The sequence below is a fragment of the Macaca fascicularis genome, chromosome 11 (genome assembly GCF_037993035.2).
Source record: "Macaca fascicularis isolate 582-1 chromosome 11, T2T-MFA8v1.1".
Lineage (NCBI taxonomy): Eukaryota > Metazoa > Chordata > Mammalia > Primates > Cercopithecidae > Macaca > Macaca fascicularis.
This window is the reverse complement of record NC_088385.1, coordinates 6,729,441-6,748,898: the sequence shown is the minus strand read 5'-3', so window position 1 is coordinate 6,748,898 and position 19,458 is coordinate 6,729,441. Positions and strand designations below refer to the sequence as shown.

The 19,458-nt window shown below is 45.0% G+C and overlaps 1 protein-coding gene across 4 annotated transcripts in view; it reads left to right on the top strand.

The window, feature by feature from the left end:
* The window catches only part of ANO2 (anoctamin 2), a 383,296-nt gene that overhangs the window by 99,877 nt on the left and 263,961 nt on the right, over positions 1-19,458 (top strand). For all 4 annotated transcript variants that reach the window (XM_045364578.2, XM_074006133.1, XM_074006134.1 and 1 more), the window contains 3 exons: positions 13,065-13,216; positions 15,172-15,226; positions 17,733-17,784. In XM_045364578.2, coding sequence (XP_045220513.2) covers positions 13,065-13,216; positions 15,172-15,226; positions 17,733-17,784 — 259 coding nt within the window. The remainder of the gene's footprint in view (positions 1-13,064; positions 13,217-15,171; positions 15,227-17,732; positions 17,785-19,458) is intronic.

Below are 19,458 nucleotides of genomic sequence, written 5' to 3'. Positions count from 1 at the left end.
AGAAAGATATTTGAGAGGGGAGAAGATTATGTGAAGAAGGCAGAGACTGGAGTTATTCAGGCTGAAAGCAAAGAATGCCTGGGGCCATCAAAAGCTGGAAGAGGCAAGAAATAATTTTTCCCTTATAGCCTTTAGAAGGAGTGCTGCTCCACTGATGCCTTGATTTTAGATTTGTGACCTTCACAACTGTGACAGAATAAGTTTATGTTGTGATAATTTGTTATGGCAGCACTATGAAACTAATACACTCTTTTTCTGGGCAGGAAGCAGTAAGCAGACAATTGAAGACAATTGAAGGTCTCTGGTAGGCTTGTTGCCTTTCTCTGTATTCCAAGAATCCAGTTTGCAGATTCTAAGATCACTTGGAATAGTCTTGTTTATATGTTGCCATTGGGTTTGGGAGTTCTATGGAAGAGTCTTTGTGCATGGATCTTCCTACATGACCTTGGTGTGTCTATGACGACTTTTTCATTGTCCATTCCCGTTTGATGAAATAGAAGCAGAGGCTCACCTTGTTATGAATGGTGGAAGGAGACCCAGTGTGGCTAATGTCAAGAAGAGCTTACTCCACTCAAGAATTATTTTCCTATTTATACTTCTATTTCCAAATACAGTAATTGGCTTAAGTAACAGCTTCTGCCTTGGTAAGAGGTGTCGGCAAAGAAGGATATTAGCATGTTTTAAAGCTTGTCCACATTTCATAATTCTTACATTTGACTTTGAGGAAAAAGATTCATAAAACCACTTTGAATTATGCCGATCAAAACAAATTATCTTGAGATCAAAAGACTTATAGTCATGAGTTGATAAAGAGATAAATTAATTGAGTTTTAAATATAGTTAATACTGCATCCCATGTGCTAGACCATTTCGTAAGAGCCTTATGTACATGATTTGTTTTTACCTTCACAACAATGATATGAGATAGGTATGAGCGTTAGCTTCATTTTATAGATGAGAAAATTGAAACTCAGAGAGGTTAATAAACTTATCCAAGGTCACACAGCTTGAAGGAGTTAGAGTCAGGGACTCAAAATCATGTCTGTCTGACTCCAAAGGCATTCTCTTACTCTCTCACTTGACTGGAAAATCCCTAACTGGACTTGAGGTAGTGGATAGTGTGGTCTAGAATGGCACTTCTCAAAGTGTATTTTTTACAATGATAGTCTTTATTCTTCTTTTGGAATTTTTTTTGTTTTGTTTTGTTTTTGAGACAAAGTCTTGCTCTGTCACCCAGGCTGGAGTGCAGCGGTACAGTCATGGTTTATTGCAGCCTTGACTTCCTGGGCTCAGGTGTTTCTCCCACCTCAGCCTCCTGAGTAGCTGGGACTATAGGCACACACCTCCATGCCTCGCTATTTTTCGGTAGAGACGGGGTTTCCCCATGTTGCCCAGGCTGGTCTTGAACTCCTGGACTCAAGTTATCCACCCACCTCTGCCTCCCAAAGTGCTGGGATTACAGGTGTGAGGCACCATGCCCAGCCTAGTCTTTGGTTTTACAAAAACATTTTACAAATGTTTTTTCATGGTTGAAAAAATTCAAAAAACACGAATGATTACAATTTACCAGAATAGTCAAAAGTTTTGAGAAGCCTTGTAGTAAAAAACTAAAAATAAAAACCAAACACACACATATACAAAAACTCGTTCAATTTTTTTCAGGCCTTTTCTGCTGAACACTTGAACACCTATTAATATCCTGGGAAACCAAAATTCCACAGAACATACTCTAGGGAATTCCATCCTAGATTAAATAATCCTAGACTAGGAGAGGCAACAGATTTCAATGGTCATTTTTTAAAATGATACTGTCTTGCTCAGTGCATTATTCCACATTCCTGCATTACAGCTTTCTCACCCATAAAGTAAGAAGATTCGCTCCTAAATTATCTGTCATAGCTTTAAAATGTTGTGGTCTACATGTAAAGCAAATGACAATTTGTGAATTTATTTTTTTCCTCTGTTGCTGATGTTGGCTGAGGGGCCTGAGGACAGTTACCTTTTATGTTCAGTTACATTCTGATTGTTCACAGATATCTAAGAGTAAAAGTGTCGTATGTCTGTCACCTCTTCAAGTTTTGCTCTAAATAGGTAGTATACTTAGCCTGTGGTGCCTATTCTGAAGCTGTCCTGTGTCTCCAAGCCTGGTAAAGTCACCAGACTTCCTCTGGGTTTACCCATGCTGGACTGCTCTTTCCAAACCACACCTCTCTGTGGAGCCTGGACGGAGCTCTCTGATTTAGACTCTCGTCAAAGCGGAGTACTTTATTCTTTCCTCCTTGGGCTGGAGCCTTTCCAAATGCTTTAAGTATTTGCCCCTGGTCCTAGAATGTTCTTCCCATTCCTGTCTGAATAAACAAATATTACTCATCCTTTGCTCCCCAGCCTAAATCTCACCTCCCTCATAGACCTTTCTTCATTCCTTCAGCCTGAACTGATCTTACCTTTTCTGGACTCTTAGTCAACAGTGAGTATTTATCTTACTTGTTAGTGTTTCTTCAGCGGCTTCGGGTCCTAACTCTTGTGTTTCCAAATATATCATAAACCGCCTGAGAACAAGTACTGTGGTTTATATCTCTTACGTGTTCCCTGCAAACTCTAGTATGGTGTTCCTCAAACAATATTTGCTCAGTAAACACCAGGTTAATTAACCCATTGATGCTTCCCCTGCCCGGTGTCTTGTTTGGGTTGTGACCTCCTAGCAGAGTCGCTCAGGATGATAAGAGATGTTTCAGCTCGCAGCTGTACGCAGGCCACGTGAAATTTGGCAACAGGAGTTGCCTAACGTTCTCTCCTCACCCTGACCAACTCCTTCCTTTATCAGAACTGTTTTTGATAGTTCAGTAAATCCAGAAAGAAAAATCAGGAGAAATTCTCTGAGTTTGTTGTTGTTTATTTATTTTATTGTTTTATTGACTTTTTTTGAGATGGAGTATCGCTCTGTCACCCAGGAGTGCAGTGGCGCAATCTCGGCTCACTGCAAACTCCTGCCTCCCAGGTTCAAGTGAATCTCATACCTCAGCCTCCCAAGTAGCTGGGATTATAGGTGTGCACCACCACAACCGGCTAATTTTTTTATTTTTAGTAGAGACAGGGTTTCACCATGTTGGCCAGGCTGGTCTCAAACTCCTGACCACAAGTGATCCGCCCACCTTGGCCTCTGAAAGTTCTGGGATTACAGGCATGAGCCACCGCGCCTGGCCTGAGTTTTTTTAAGGATGGAGAACTTGCAGATCCTTGGTCATGGGAAGGAGATTCGCTGCCAACTCAGCCTTCAACATGACGTTCTGGACAGATTCTTGTTATTATCGTCAGTAACTTTTTAAATGAGCTAGAACTGATGCCGTTTACATAGGGTTGGTTGGCTATAGGTGGGGTCTTCCTCTTGCTGTCATTGCCTGTTCTCTAACATTTGTTTTCAATAGAGGGACAGCTGGAGGGGTGGGGTTTATATTTGATACCTTTATGAGCTTTTCGGCGCATGCTCTTTGATTGCTTTGATTGCTATTTGAATAGACTGGAAAGAGTGCAGAATGCTTTTAGTCATTTTGTTTTCTGTAATGCTTCTCAATGTCAAAAATAAGAAAAAATAATTAGTGGTACCTAAGTGCTGCCGTTCCTGTGAGGAAGCTGAGATGGTCCTGGCCGTGTTGCGAATGTGCATATAAGCCTGGGAAGACCCCAGGCGTGATTGACTACGTGGAGGCCTGTCAGTGGACAAGTGTGACTCAGGGCCCAGAAACAGTGAAGTTAAAAATATGAAAATGTGTTACAATAACAAGTTATTCTAAACCGTTTTATCAGCATCACCCACAGCAGTGCCTGGTGTACAGCAGGCACTAAATAAATGCTGGTAGTGAACGGACGAGTGAGTCATGCATACCAGATCTCACCCGGTGGTGGTGGCGTGCTGGAGGGTGATGCTGAGATGGATTCTGAGGCTCCATCCAAGGGCAGTAGGCAGGAATCCTGTGCTCCCTGAGGGCTGCCTGCAGAAAAGGCAGGGCGTCATGCTGGCACATGTACCATTATAGCTGCCCTGATCTGAGTCCTTTGCTAAAGGCCTCCTTCAGTTAATGGGAACAGATTGTGTATAAGAGATCCTTTGGAAAGTTACATTTTCCATCCACCCAGCCGACCATCCAGTGAATATTTATTGAGTATTACCATACACCAGATACTTTGCTGAGGGCTGGTGATGCAGTGGTGCTTATAACTGTTCCCTGGCCCCGTCAGTATGGGGAGGATTCAGATGTTGTATGGCTAGTGATAAATTGGGAGGCAAGGCTGGGCATGGTGGCTTGCACCTGTAATCCCAGCACTTTGGGAGGCCGAGGCAGGAGGATCACTAGAGGCCAGGAGTTCAAGACCAACCTGACCAACAAAGCAAGACCTCATCTCTACTAAAATTTAAAAAAAGTTAGCTGGGTATGGTGGCACGCACCTGTGGTCCCAGCAACTCAGGAGGCCGAGGTGGGAGAATCACTTGAGCCCAGGAGGTTGAGGCTGCAGTGAGCTATAATCGTACCACTGCACTCTAGCCTGGGTGACAGAGTGAGATCTTGTCTCAAAAAAAATAAAAAATAAAAAGTAAAGTAAATTAGGGGGCACCCACAGAAGAAAAAGACGGGGGTATGACGAGAGAGCCAACCAGAGGAGACTCATTTAGATGGTCGTGGGGGAGAGGAGGAGAAGGCACCATTTAAGCTGAAATGTGAGCACTGGGTAGGAGGCTGTGGGTGGGAAGAGCAGGTGAGAACCTTCCAGAAGTGGGAAGGACATGCCCACAGGCTCCAAGGTAAGAAAACCCTGGGCTGCATGTGGAACTGAGGGGAGCCAGGGTGGGAGCAGCTCAGAGAAGGGGGCAGGGGCTGAGGCTGCCAAGGGAGGCAGGAGGCATGGCGCCTAAGAGGCCTTGTCAACCTGTAATTTTAAAAGTTTGGTTTTAATCCCAACTTTTATAAGTCAGCAAACATTCATTCATGTGTGGAGGACCTGCTGACAACAGAATCAAAAACTATAAACAAATACAGAATTAGACACTAGAGAATGTACACTGTGTAAATGCATCACCCTCTGTCTATACTCAGTGTTGTTGCTGAGGGGAAGTTTACCTGTGGACACGGTAAGTTTACCTTGGGGCCAAGGGGAGTGGGCAGCCCCTGTTCTCGCTGTCCTTGGTGTGCACAGAGAAAGTCTCCCTTTGGCTCCAGGTTGTATCTGACCTTGGCTGCTCCTGGCGCTGTCTCCTTTTTGATTGGGGAAAGGCTTAACGCTCACTTGTATGGGTGAATGCGCAGCAAGCGAGCAGGGACAGATCTCAGCAGTATGGAACCCCTCAGGTCCTGGTGCAGCGTGTGTGTGTGTGTGCGCGCGCGCGTGTGTGCACGCACCTCTCGCAGGCATCACCTGGCGGGGAGAGCAGTGGGTGAATTCCACGGCATTTTTGGCTTCTCTTGTTCCTCCCTTCTTCAGCTCCAGAATCTTCCATCCTTGCCCAGCTAGTGACTTGTACCCCTTTCCTGCTGTTTGGCTTCTCTGTGTGTCTGAGCCTTTAGGGTGAGCAGAAAGGTGTGATGATCATCTTCAGCCCAGCCCTAGCCTCTCAAGATGAGTGAGATACTGTAAGTAATAACCATGCAACTTCGATGATCCAGCGACTGGAGGAGGAGCAGAGGAAAGCACCAATAAATAAAAAGAGGCAGACGATGAGCATTAATTTCTGTCGACACGTGTACTCCCAGCTGCGGCACACATTCTGTTTTTACGTCTTGTCTGCATTCCTCCTGGGTGACCTTTCCTGCCTGTTGCTGGGAGAGAGACTCTTAGGCCACTGCAGATACTAGTGACTCATGGGTCATTAAGATTATGTGGTTTCTATCTTATACTGTTAGACCTTTTCCTTGATCTTTGGGGTCATTGGCTCTCCCAATGTTTGTGCACCTTGGGCATGTTAGTAAAACTTTCTATGCCTCAGTATTTTTATCTGTAAAATGGGAACAGTGCCTTGTATACTGTCCAATATATGCAGCTTCATTCCTCACACCCCAGGAAAGCACATGATTTTAATATAAAAAGGAGACATATCAGCCCTCAGACCACACTGCTGTGCCCCTTTGGAGAGGAGAGGCTGAGGGGGACGAGGAGGAAAAAAGAAGAAGACAGTAAACCCCTTAGACTGTGACAGTGAGGCCAAAGTGAGCTTTTATGAGAACCACATTTGAGCCCTGGAATAAAAAATAAGAGCAACATACTTTAAAAATTATTTATGATTTTAAGCACATGAAAGGCGTATCATGTACCCAGGGAGGGCATAATGGGGAACAGCTGGCTAGCATGTGTCTCGCCATTTCTGAGGTTGTTCATCATTCTCTGATGTCCAAGAATAACAGTAATAATGATGCCACTGCTGATTGTATTAATAACAATAAAGAGGATTGGGGGGTCTTTCCTGAATCCTGCTGAAGGCAAGAGGAGAGCCTGGGCTGCTGGGTTTGGCAGGGGTGGAAAGGGGCACTACAGCCTGCTTTCTTCTCAGGGGCAGTCCATGGAGCCCAGCCAAGGATCAAAGGACGTTAGGTTGAAGGAAAGGGCTCTAGAAGGGGAAGGCAGGAAGCCTGTGTTCCTGGCATGATTTTTACCACTGACTGTGGCCTTCCCAGCCCCTCTGAGTCTCAGTGTTCTCATCTATAAAGTAGAGATGTTAATCCTCCCTGGCAGGCACACCTTACAGAGTTTGTATGGACTGTGGATGAAATGATGCTCAGGGAAGTGCTGGGTACACTGCAAAGCATTCCAAACAGAAGAGTTTGTTATCATCCTTGTGTTTCTCCAGGGCTTACCACAATCAACCACCAAGCTCGGGACTGGACATCTAGGAAGTACCCAGAGATGCTTCTGCCATGAATGAGTGTTTCTTTTTCATTAAATGTTCAAAGCCATGGAGTGGTAGCCTTGGACAATACTTTTTAAAGTATTTGGTCCAGTTGTCTCTTTTATGACTTGTTAGGTTGGTCTGGAGTAGCGCTCTGTCTAAGGCAGATTATCCTCCATTGCCGAGTCATCTGAGCACACTGCCCGGTGCCCTGTGAATTAGGGGATTTTTCCATACAGCTGCTGGGCATAAGTGCTATTTCCTTTCAGACGGTTCCCTCTCCAGTCTTGGGTACTTTTATCCCACTCATGCACTAAATACTCAAAGGGGACCTTCTGCAGCCCTCTGGGGTGCTCTGTCCTGTGAACTCTAGTTGCCTTGGTCTCCCCAGACTTAGAGCTCAGTCTTCTCAACTCAGGGAGTTTCCTGGGCTCCACCTGTCTCCTCTCCTCTCCCAAGGCAGTGAGCGGAACTCACAGGGCTCCCCTTGTCTGTCTCCCATCTCTCAGGGATCACTGCCTTTCATTGTCTGATGTCTAGTATCTTGAAAATCATTATTTCATGTAGTTTGTTCGGGTGTTTTGGTTGTTTCAGGCAGGAGAGTAAATGGGTCCCTGTTACTCCATCATGGTAGGAAGTAGAGGTTCCCTTGTTTTCCCTTTGGAGATGAAAAAGCTGGGAGAAGGGAATGACTTGCCCAAAGCTGCACATCTCATTGGTGTCAGCAAGGGGGCATCCTCCTATCCCCACTGTGTGCCAGCACACGGGAGGGGTCCCTGCTTTCCGTAAGTCCGTGGTTTCTTGGGGAGACAGACAAATCAACTGAGAATTTGAGACAGATGCATAAGTCAAGAAAAGCAACCCACAATATATTTTATGAGGTGGGTATTTATCCATAGGGTACCAAGGAAGCATGGCAGGAAGTGAGAGGGCAAGGAAGGGCTCCTGGGAGGGTTGGCACATGAGCCTTGTGGTGAAGGAGAGGCAGGAGTCATCCAGGTGGGTGAGGAGGGAGAAAGTCTCAGGAACCAGTAACACGCACAACAGCTCGGAGGCAGGAAGCAGGTCCCTCACCTCAAGCCCAGTGTGTATGGTGTGGTACTACTGGGGAGACATATGTGTGTTTTATTGTGGATATGCACCTGTTCCATCCCCCTACTAAGTCCCTGAAGTCTGGAAATTTCTTCCCACACAAGTCTGCTGTGGGACATTTGTGTAGGGTCTTGTTCAGGGCTATGCAGTTGATGTTACCATGAGGTTTCTGGTGGGACTCTGGCCTTCCACACTCTTGAAGGCAGCCAACAATATTCCTTTCAGTGATACGGAGCATCCTCCATCGAGAAACAGTTGAAACTTACCCCAGTCCCACTCCTGGTTCCAGTGAAAACAGCGCGGAAGCCCACTCCCTTTAGCCCATTTCTCTAGGTGAGCCCTACCAGATCCATTGCCAAGGTGAGGCTCAGGAACTGCCTGGAGGTTCTCAGCTGAACGTCTGCCAGAGCCAGACCCTGAAACAATCAATGGGTTAGAAATCTGCATCAACCAAATGCAGGCATTCCTGGCCCCTGTGGGTGCTACACTCCTGGGTGCTTTTGCACTTGGTAGGGGCAGGAGGGGGAGCCTTTTGGCCTATCAGAGGCCTTAGGCTTTTGGCTCACCTCTAGCCTGGTTTATTTCTACCAAGACCAGACGAGTTGTCTTATGGCTGTTTGGATCCCAGTCTGGGCTCCTCCAGTGACAGCAACTCTGTCATCAATGCTGTTTCTCCAGAGATTTCTCATTCATTCATTCATTCATTCATTCATTCATTCCATTCATTCATAAAACAATAGGGAACATTTTGGACAGTATCCTGTCCTCATGGAATTATGGTTTGGTAGGGATGGCTGGACATTCATCAAACAGTCGCTCAAATAAGTATAAAATTACAACTGTGATAAGTGTTATGAAAAAAAGGAATTGGGGCTCATGAAATACAGTGAAGGTGGGACTTGCCATTGTTTGGAAGCCAAAAAATAATAACCTCAGTGTGAACAGAGCTTGGTGAGCCAGTGGGTGGGGGGTGGGGAGGTGGGGGCCATAGGGGCTGGGGAGGAGATGTGCCCAGCTCAGCCGGTGTCTGGGTGCAGTCAGTAGGAAGTACACGGAAAGGTAAATATGGAGACTTCTACAGGTTCCATGGGATGTGTTAAGAGTTTTGGTCTTTTTCCTGAGAGCAATGGGTGACTGTTGAAGGCTTTTTAATGAGGAGGCAAGAAGATTAGATTTTTGCTTCAGAAACCTCACTTGGGCTCCAGTGTAAAGACCGAATTGGAGGTGGGCAAGAGTAGAATTGTCAGATAGAACACAGGACGCCTAGTTAAATTTCAATTTCAGATAAACAATGCATACTTTTTTAGTATGTGTATGTCCCAAATACCACATGGGACATAATTATATTAAAAATTTATTGTTTTAACTGTGCTTTTAAAAAGTTTTAAATAGGTTGCAGATATTGCATGGGACCTAATTATGCTAAAGATTGTTCATTGTTTATCTGAAATTCACATTTAATTTGACATCTTGTGTTTTTATTTGTTAAATCTGGTAACCCTTAGCAAGAGAAAATGTGGAGAAACTGGTTATAGACCAGTTATTGTTGTAAACTACTAAAAGATGCTTAGGTTAGGGTAGCAGAGGTGGAGATGGAGAGGAGTGGACAGAGAAAGAATAGTCCTGGTTGGTCCAAATCTGCCATTCAAAGGCATCTGGAAGACAGAATCCATCAGCTTCCCTCCTACTCTGAAACTAATTTCCGCACACATGCCATTTAAAGACGTGGGTATGGTATGGTGAACTGCATAGTCTCAGTGCAGGTCAGGTGTCTGGTCAGAACCTGCACTGAATGGCCTATCAGAGGTGTTCTGTGACAGTGTGAGGTGGTCTTATTTCTGTCTCCATCCCTCCAGGCCAGAGACACCTGAGAGGTGAGTTCTGAGCATTGCAGTGACTGATGTGTGTGAAGGAGAGATTTGGTAGAAAGGTCAAGACCTTTACGACAATAGAGGCAATATTGTAAGTTGTACACTGTTTTTCCCCATGATAACTCACATTTTAGCAAATGAAGCAGTAGAGTAAAGCAGTCAAGAACACGGACTTCGCGAGGGGCTTTAAACCCCGTTGGTTATTAGCTTGTCCACACTATCTGTGTGATCTTGGCTGAGATACTTAACTCTCTTGGCTTTGCGACATATTTTAAGATTAGCACTAAAGTACCTTGAAAGCCAGGCCCACAGGAGATACTTAGTAAATGGTATATGCTACTAGAATCAACAATCTCCTTGTTTCAGAAGGCAGGCTTACTCTTTGTCTTCTTACACAACTCACTTGATCATCTTCTTAATTCACAGCTCTGGTTTTGTCGCTGTTCACACTCTTCACTGTCTTCCACTGCCTTGTGTAGCAGATCTCCACGCACTCGTCTCAGTTTGCCTCGACTGAGTTTGCATGGAAATCTGCTGCACAAGGCAACGGAATATTGTTGCACCTGAAGATTGTCACTATTGCCCATCAGAACCCCTTTGTCCAAGCAAACCACCTCATGTAACCCTCCTGAAACCCAGCTTGAACATTTCCACTTTTTTGTTTGCCTTGAATGTCTTTGCCTGTATCTGTTCAAGCCTTATTAATCAAAAGTATTTATAAGTGAATGTTAACAGAAATATGAACAAAACAAGATATAAAACATAGGAAATGAAATAAATGCCTGTCACTAGGGAAATGGCTAAACAAATTACTATTCATGTCTACTGTGTAATACTATGCATCCATTACAATAGCTGTATGCAGACTGTCCTGGAAAGATATATATGATATAATGCTAAATAAAAACAGCAAATTATAGAGGAATATGTGAAGTAGGGTCACAGTTGCTTAGGAAGGAACCTAGTTCTATCTATACAGAAAGATAGGAATTAAATATATTCCAAACCGTTAAGCAAGGTTCCCTTTGGAGAAGAGGGTGGGAATTGGGTTGGAAGTCAAAGGAAACTCCTAATATTTAGTTAATATACTTTAATGGTTTAAGCTTGTTCATTTACCTGAACTGTGTTAATTTTGTAATTGAAATTAAAATGCATAGAAAAAGGTTTAGAAGAATGAAATAAACTGTGGTTATGTTTCAATTGTTAGACTGGCGCGGCTCTTGCCCTGTCCTTACTTATCATTGTTTTATTAAAGAACAAAATGGTAATGGAAGAAGATTACCCTTCTGCTAAATCCAACTGAAATGCTACTCCCTCAAAGAAACATTTTTCTAATTCCTCAACTGAATGTGCTGCCTCCTTTCTTTGAACCCTCAAAGTACTTTATGTATCTTTTGTGGCATTTTCTCATTCTATCTTAGTGAGTGTTTCAGGTACCCAAGTATGAAGACAAGTATTTCATACCAGTCTTACTGCCCCTCTACATTGAAGTAATGTGAAGCTATCACGGTAGAGAAGGAAATAGGATTTCGAGTCAGAGGGTCTGGATGTCACCTCTTGTTCTGGATGTCCGTGGCAGTCTGACAGATTAGCCCACACTTAGTAGCTTAAAACAACAGCCATTTTATTTTATCTCATGATTTTTTGGTCAGGAACTTGGGCAGAGCTGGGCTGGGTGATTATTCTGCTCGTGTGGTGTCGACTGGGGTCACTTGGTGGTAGCCAGCTTAGAGGTGGGCTGGATGGGAGGGTTCAGGAAGGCTTTAGTGGTATGCCTGCTGCTTGGCAGGGCAACTGGAAGACTGGGCTCAGCTGAGTGCCTTTCCCTCACTGGGTACTCTCGGGACATCTTGTAGACTTCTTATGGTGTGATTCAGGGCTTCAAGGGATAAGGTAGACCAAGGCTGAGGCTGCCCATCTTCTAAAGCAGTGGTCCCCAAACCTTTCTGGCACCAGGAACTGGTTTTATGGAAGACAATATTTCCATGGACCAAGGGTAGAGGGGGTGGTGGCAGGGATGGTTTCAGGATGAAACTGTTCCACTTGAGATCATCTGGCATTAGATTTTCATAAAGAACACAACACGCAACCTAGATCCCTCACATGTGCAGTTCACAATAGGGTTCATGCTCCCATGAGAATCTAATGCCACGTCTGATCTGACAAGAGGCAGAGCTCAGGAAGTAATGCTTGCTCACCCACCACTCACCTCCTGTTGTGTGGTCCGGTTCCTAACAGGCCTTGGACCAGTACTGGTCAGTTTGTGGCCTGGGGATTGGGGACCCATGTTCTAAAGGATAGAAATAGCATAGTGTCATGCCTGCTATACTCCACTGGTTAAACATCCACGGAACAAATGCAGATGCAAGGCGGGTGGGAACAGAGATGCTACCTCCTAAAAGAATTTGTGTAAAAAATGTGTGGCCATCATCAATTTGTCACAGCTTTGCTGTGAGAAATACAACCTTTGTGTCTCAGTGACTCCATTTGCAAATTATAAAGATCCAAAGCTATAATGTATGCAAAGCATGCTATGCATTATAAAAAAAACTGTATGCACTATAAATATTAACATTTACCTTGGTATTAAATCTATGCCTTACTCAAGGCAGGTACTCATTAAATGTTGAATACTTTGAAAGCAAACTCATTTAAACACAGATATTTCCTAAGAAAAACACAAAGAATGTGATGCTGCATGATCACATAGAAGCGTGGCTCAGTTTTAGAGTATAGACTTTGGATTAGGTTGACACGAGTTAAATCCAAGCTCTGTCACCCAGTTCCTATCTATGTGGCCTTTGTTAATTTGCCTCACCTCTCTGAGCCTTAATTGTCTCATCATAATATGGAAATAGTATTACTTACCCAGCAGCGTTGCTGTAAGCATTGGAGCTAATTTGTGTCAAGCACCTAGTAGGGTCACATAGTAGGTGTGCAGTTTCTCTAAGATGATATTGAGTCATATAGAAAGTCTGGACTCCTCACTTAATTCCTCTGCACTGCTCACCTCCATGAGCTCAAAGGATTGACAGGAGTCCAGAGTCTAGGCCCTTGCGAAGGCATTGGGGAAAAGGGGAAGGCCCTCCTTCTTGTTTCTCCAAGTCTCTTCCTCTCTCCAATGTTCACCTCTAGGAATCTGTGTCCATGCAGCTTTTTTTTTGTGAATCTATTCCTCTCTGTTGGAACTGGCCCCCTTTTCAGACCTGTGGCTCTTCCTTTCATAGATGTACGAGATCAAAGCAGGAGGCAGCATTGCAAAGAAGTTCAGTGCAGCTCTGCAGAAGCTGAGCTCGCCCCTGCAACCCCGAGTTCCAGAACACAGCAACAACAAGATGAAAAACCTGTCCTACCCATTCTCCAGGGAGAAGATGTACCTGTGAGTATTAAAGCTGCTGGAGCAGGGATGTGGGAAGGGATGGGAAGGAAAATTGAACGCTGTTCCATGACTCAGCCCTGGGGCTCCCAAAGTGGGTGCCCCAATGCCTGGGAGAGAGAGTAGGAAGCATGTTCTCACGGTGACATTGTCCCTGTGCCTGCTTTGTGAACCCCCTCCCCATGTGAGATTATCCCAAACAGCTGAGGGTGCTTGTCCAGCAGGAAATCCGCCATTTGACCATTTTGCAGGGTGATGGGCAAACCAGGGAGCAGCCAACAATAAACTTTGGAACTCTGTGAGAAAGTGGTCAGACGCCTGTGTATCTTCTGCAGGAAAACCTTCTTCCCAATTGCCAGTCTAATAGGGTTTCAACAGGATATGATAAACCGGAGAGAAGGTAGCCTCTGGGTTTCTGGATTCCAACTGCCTACTTGTACATTCATTGACTCTCAAGGGTCTTCCCCTGTCCCTGCAGCCTGCCTAGGAAGAGTGAATAAAAGCTCTTCACAGAGATAGCCACTTGGGAAACATTTGGAAGGGGGAGCCACAGCTGGGAAGTGGGAGATGCAGCCGTCAAGTATCAACTTTGCTCTAGGAGCTAATGAGAAAATAAACAACTATCAAGGGTGACGAGAAAATGGAGCAAGAGAGAGAAAGGCCGGGGCATGGAAGGGCAGAGAGGACAGAAAGAAGGACCTTCTCATTTTAGGAGGTGGAAGTTGTGGAGCAGTGTTTCTGTTGTCCATGAGAGACCATCTCCTATCCATCTTTGCTGTGTTCGCTATTATCCTACACATATGCATATGCTGTTTCATTTGCATGTATTTACCCTCTCATTCAGTACTCATGCCCCCTTGTGAGGTGGCCGGCCAGATCTAACTATCTTCTATTATAGACACCAAAGTCTAAGTCTGTCCAGGGTCACACGGCCCAAAGTGGCTGAGCTGGGCCTTGCATGGTGACTGGTGGCTTGCTGCTCTTTCTATGTCCTGTGGTGCTTCCCTGCGTCCCCTTCCCTGGGCCTTCATTTATGCTGGTGCTGGCATCTGAATGGTAACCTCCTAGGCACCTCCGTTTGTTTTACTTCTGTTGTCCTTCAAGACTGGTTCATCAACACCTTCCTTTTGAAGGATATTCTGCTCTTCCCAACCAGAAGCATGCGCTTCACCCTCTGAACTTTCATAGCAATGGTCTGCATGTTCCCATGTTCTACTCTGTGTCAGTTACTTAGAGAAATGTACATTTCAGTGATTGGAGCTCCTGGGGTGCTGGGAGCATATTTCCTTCCTTCATCACTGCATCCTCTAGCACAGCTTCCTCAGCATTACAAACACACCCCATGTGCTATTTTCTGAGTGAAAGCTCAGTGTATGAAGTTAAAAACAGACACAGCCCTTGCATGATTAAGATTTTTCTAATGGATGAGATGACAGTGACATTAAATGAAATTTTGAAGAATCAGAGTGATAATCCAACACCCTGAAACGATACTCTTTTTGTTTTGTATTTTTTAACTGTCTTTGTTCATGCACCAGTATCTTTTTTACATACTTTCCATTTGGAACCTTATCATCATATATTTTTCTAACATGGTATAATCTTTTTCTATACACAAAGTTTTCATAATTATAAATTTCGATGACTGCATGATACCCTATCCTATAGATTTTGGGATTGCATCTTATTGTTATAATCTTTATTATAAGTACCTTTTCAATAGGCATTTTTTATTTATGTTATTTTTCTTTCTGTGTGTTGAATTTCTTCCCTAAGAGAAATTTCTAGGATGAGTTTTTAGAATTACTGAGTCAAGAAGGGCATAAACATTGTGTGTGTGTGTGTGTGCACCTCATAAGTCTTGCTATGTTGCTTTCTAAAGATTTGCTGTGGGCCTGGGGTGGCAGTGGTCTCAGGGCAAGAAGTGAATTTGCCATCTGCTCTCTTGGTGTCTCCAGGTACAACATCCAGGAAAAGGACACCTTCTTTGATAATGCCACCCGCAGCCGCATTGTAAGTAAATAGATGTACTGTGTTAGGAAAGAGGATGGGGAAAGAGCTGAGTCCCTAGTTGGCAGGATATTCTCTTACCCTCCCTGCCACCTCACACAGTTATTTGCTTGGAGTTGCCCAGCAACTGAGAAAAGTATGCAAGAGCTTCCCCATTCCCCAGAAGAAACAGCAAATAGCTGCCCTCACTTGTGGTTTAAGGGGAGCGTCGTCTTCTCTTTATGGGTTCTCCATTAAAGTTCTGCTTAGGAAAAAAAAACCAGGGAAGGTCATAGTTGCTGTGGGGGTTAGTTAGGTGAACCCCTTGATTTACATAGAGGAAAGTGAGGCTCTGAGAAGCAATGCATTGAAAAAAAATTATATAGATCATTAGTGTCAGAACAAGGACTAGAACTAGTCCTTCTGATGGTTGGACCACTGTGTTTGTTTATGCATTTTCCCTTCTTTCAACCCTCATGACAGAGTCATGTGAATTTATATAACATGGAATGCTAGTTAACCCATTTGCCCAAGAATAATATCACCAGCCCATTCACTAGAAAGCCAACGCTCGTGACCATAGCTCTTCTTCCATAGTCGTTTTGCCTTTATGTCAAGTGTTTGAATTTTGTAGGATGATGGATTCTAATAAAAATCTGCATATAGCCTGTGTTTCTGTGGCCCCTGCATGAGCTGTAGAACATCTTCATTCACCGATCAGTTTATTCTCTATCACCCTAGAGGTCACGTAGCCTATGGGCACAAGACAGAAAGAGGGGCCCAAGGAATGCCAGAAACTTACACATGCCCCCATGGGAAGTATGAAGTGCGTTTCCATTGATCCTTACCAAAGAACTGAAGTTTCCACAGGAGGAATAAGGGTTAGATACCTAGAAGGGTGGTAAGAAAATATAGGAATAAGAAGGGACAGGTGATTAGAGGAGGCTAGGAGATTTCCCAGGCACACTGCAAACATGGCATTAACTCTTACTTGCAGGATGGGCAAGGAAATCTCAGCTCCCTTAGCCTAGTGTCTTAGGCAGAGTTAAAATGGGCATGTGATTTCTTTTTTCTTCCAATGGAAAAAGGCATTAACGTCCCATTTTCTTGGTTGATGCTATTAGTAGCCAATAAAATCTCACTGTGGCTTGGGTCCCACGACTGTGGGGGAGTTATAAGGTGTTGCGGAGATTACTCGATAATTGCGAAGTGCTCGTAAAATAATTCAATGCTGTATAAATGCTGTTCCTAATTATTATTGCTGTTGAATTACTGCACTATATTAGGAGAAGAATTAAACACTCTTGGACCCCATAGTTATTTACTTACCACTCCCTTTAGGCTGTGGCTGGAATATGGGAATGTAAATAATGATGGAATAACACATCTTCTAGCATTCATCTCTCCTTCTGGAAGCATCTTCCTTTCCTCAGTCCGCCACACACTGAGAACAGGGGAAAAGAGCCTTGAGTTTTGTCCTGAGATCTATTCTGCCCTGGACTTTGGCTGGAGGACCTCACCCTCATCTGTGGATGTCTCCCCTATGCCTGCTTCTTTGTGGGTGTCTGAGCACCTCAGCTTTTTGTTGCAAGGCAGACTTCATTGCTGGGCATCTCTTTATAGACTGGCATAGGCTTGTCCCTCCCTGATTCTTTTGTGGGAAGCACCCCTTTCCTCCCATGTAAGAAACAGAGTCCCCTGCAGGTCCCATAGGCCAGAGGATTCTGTAGGCTGTTTTGGGCACGTAGGGCTTCAGGCAGGCAAAGCCACTGAGTTGGCAGCTGCTGTGTGCCTAGGACGGTGCTCTAAGACATGAATCTTCAAGGAAGTGTATGATATGCTCTGATCAGGGAGGCAGGATGAGGACCCAGGAAAAAACCACGAAATAAAGACATCAGTGACCAACATAGAGGTAGCTCCTTTGCTGTTTCAGAGTGCTTCCCTGTGCACGGCCTGGCTGGTCTCCCGAGCAGCTCCGCTAGATGGCCCCATTACAGACGCAAGCTGACCCTCCTGACGTTTGCTCAGGACCCTCTGCACCTACCTCCGGAGCTCTCTGCCACCACACTGGTTCTCCCCGTCAGCCGGGCTCCAGGCTGGGGGAGGGGGCCTGCCCCTCCCCGGGACCCACCAGACAGAACCCCGCCTTTCCTGAGGTTCCCCGACGTGGGCGGCAGACACTGTCCCCTACCCCACAGAGCCAGGCTATGTGGTCCGGGGTGGGCTCCTCTGTTTTCCTTACCTCCTGTAACTGCAGTCCATTTCTAGCCTTTTATTCATTTGTTTTTCTCAGGGTGGGGCGAAGGGGCGGGGGATGTGTGTGCAGGGGGGTTACATCCCTTGTTTCCTCAAAGTCCTCAAGTCTGAGTGGGGTTGATGTGCCGCCCATGAGCCAGGCACCTGCTTGGCTTAGCCCTCACTGCAAACGGGCCCGGGCGTCTCCCGCCCCTGCAAGGCAGTGGTGAGGGTGATGCACGGTGGAGGGCGGGGGGAACGAGGCGCTCACAGCTCTGCTGTCGTCCCCTTTTAGGTGCACGAGATCCTGAAGCGCACAGCCTGCTCCCGAGCCAACAACACGATGGGTAAGGACCCCAGCCCGCGGGCAGGGTGCTGACGGGTGCTGAGGCGGCCCCCTCCCTGTGCTTTCAACAGCTCCCTTGGTGGGCAGCAAAGAACAAAGCAAACAAATGCCCCCCACGGAGAGGCTGCTTAGCTTAGGCTGAGAAGCCTGCCTTGGCCCCAGGAGCAGTGGGGGTCCCGTTTCTCAGTGGGGCTGCTCCCAGGCTGTTGTAGCTTCTCCTAGGCCTTCATCCCAGGTCTCCCAGCTTTCTCTTTCTCTTTTCCCCGTACCGCCCACACCTGCCACTGTATCGGGATAATTCTGCGGCTCCTCTGTTTTTCAACATTTCGAATAGTTTTTAATAACCCAAGAAAAGCATCTTAGAGGTCCTTTAGTCCAACCTCCTCATATTATGTAAGAAGAGATGAACCGCCAGAGAGGGTGCATAACTGCCCTGAGCCCACACAGCACGTGATGGCTAAGTCTGAGTGAGCCTCAGCAGTCTTCTCACCTTATCTGGCTGAATCTGTTTGCCCTGTGGTTTGTTTCTTAAATATTAGGGTAATTGTCTTGGAAGCATTTGGGACCAAGTATAAGGCAGGCAGTATAAGGCAGGCCGTCCAGATCCTGATGGATTGTGTGGAAGACATCTGTGACGGCCCAGGTACAATGTGAGCTGTGCCCGTAACCCCCTGAGACTGGTTTTTGGAGAAATGTGCCAAAACGTCACACACAAACACTTCTGCACAGGAATCATTCTTGCATGTTGAACCCTTGTTCCCAAGGTGCTGCCATCTCCAAGCGGCTTCTGACAGCTTTGGGAGAGCCGTCTTCAGAATGCGCTTTGGGATTGGCAAATCTGGCTTTTGAGGCAGCTTTAGGTTGAAAAGCGTTCAAAGTCATTTGGAGTCCTGTCTACTGAATAGAGGAGGTGATCAGGCTCAGGAATGACAACGATAATGATGATGTTAGCTAGCTAGTATTTGAGAGCGTGTTGTGGGGCTTGAGAGTGTGCCTGGGTACCCAGGGCACAGTGCTGGAGAAGGAATCTGAATGGGTGTTATGCCACGATAGTCTTTTTAGAATAGTGCTTAACCTCTCAACAGGGCAATTATGTTTGCTTACGTTTGCTTTGATATATTCATCTTGCTACAAGATTCCAAATAACAATGTACTTTTTAAACTCAGACCTTCCATGTTATGTTATTTGTCCGGAACACGGTGCTGATGAGGCGAGGCTGAGTAAGTGGGTGAGGGAATTAGCCTAAAAAACAGAGAAATGTTATATATATATAAAATATATATATATAAAATATATTACATATATATAAAATATATATTATATATATATAAAATTTATATATTTATTAAGCATTAGCCCCCTGACTCAAATGTTAATCTCCTTTGGCAACACCCTCACAGACACACCCAGGATCAGTACTTAGCATCTTTCAATCCAATCAAGTTGACACTCAGTATTAACCATCACAAGTCCACCCATTGTCAACCTGAACCCATACGCATCTGAGATCATACATAATCTTCAAATAAAGGCAATAATAAGGTCATAATTATACCTAACATAATACAGCTATCATTCATACAACTGGAAATGCACCCATCCCTAATCCAAATACTATTACATGAAATTAACACTACCCAAATGCTGATATGAGGTCAGTAAATCTTATGTCAC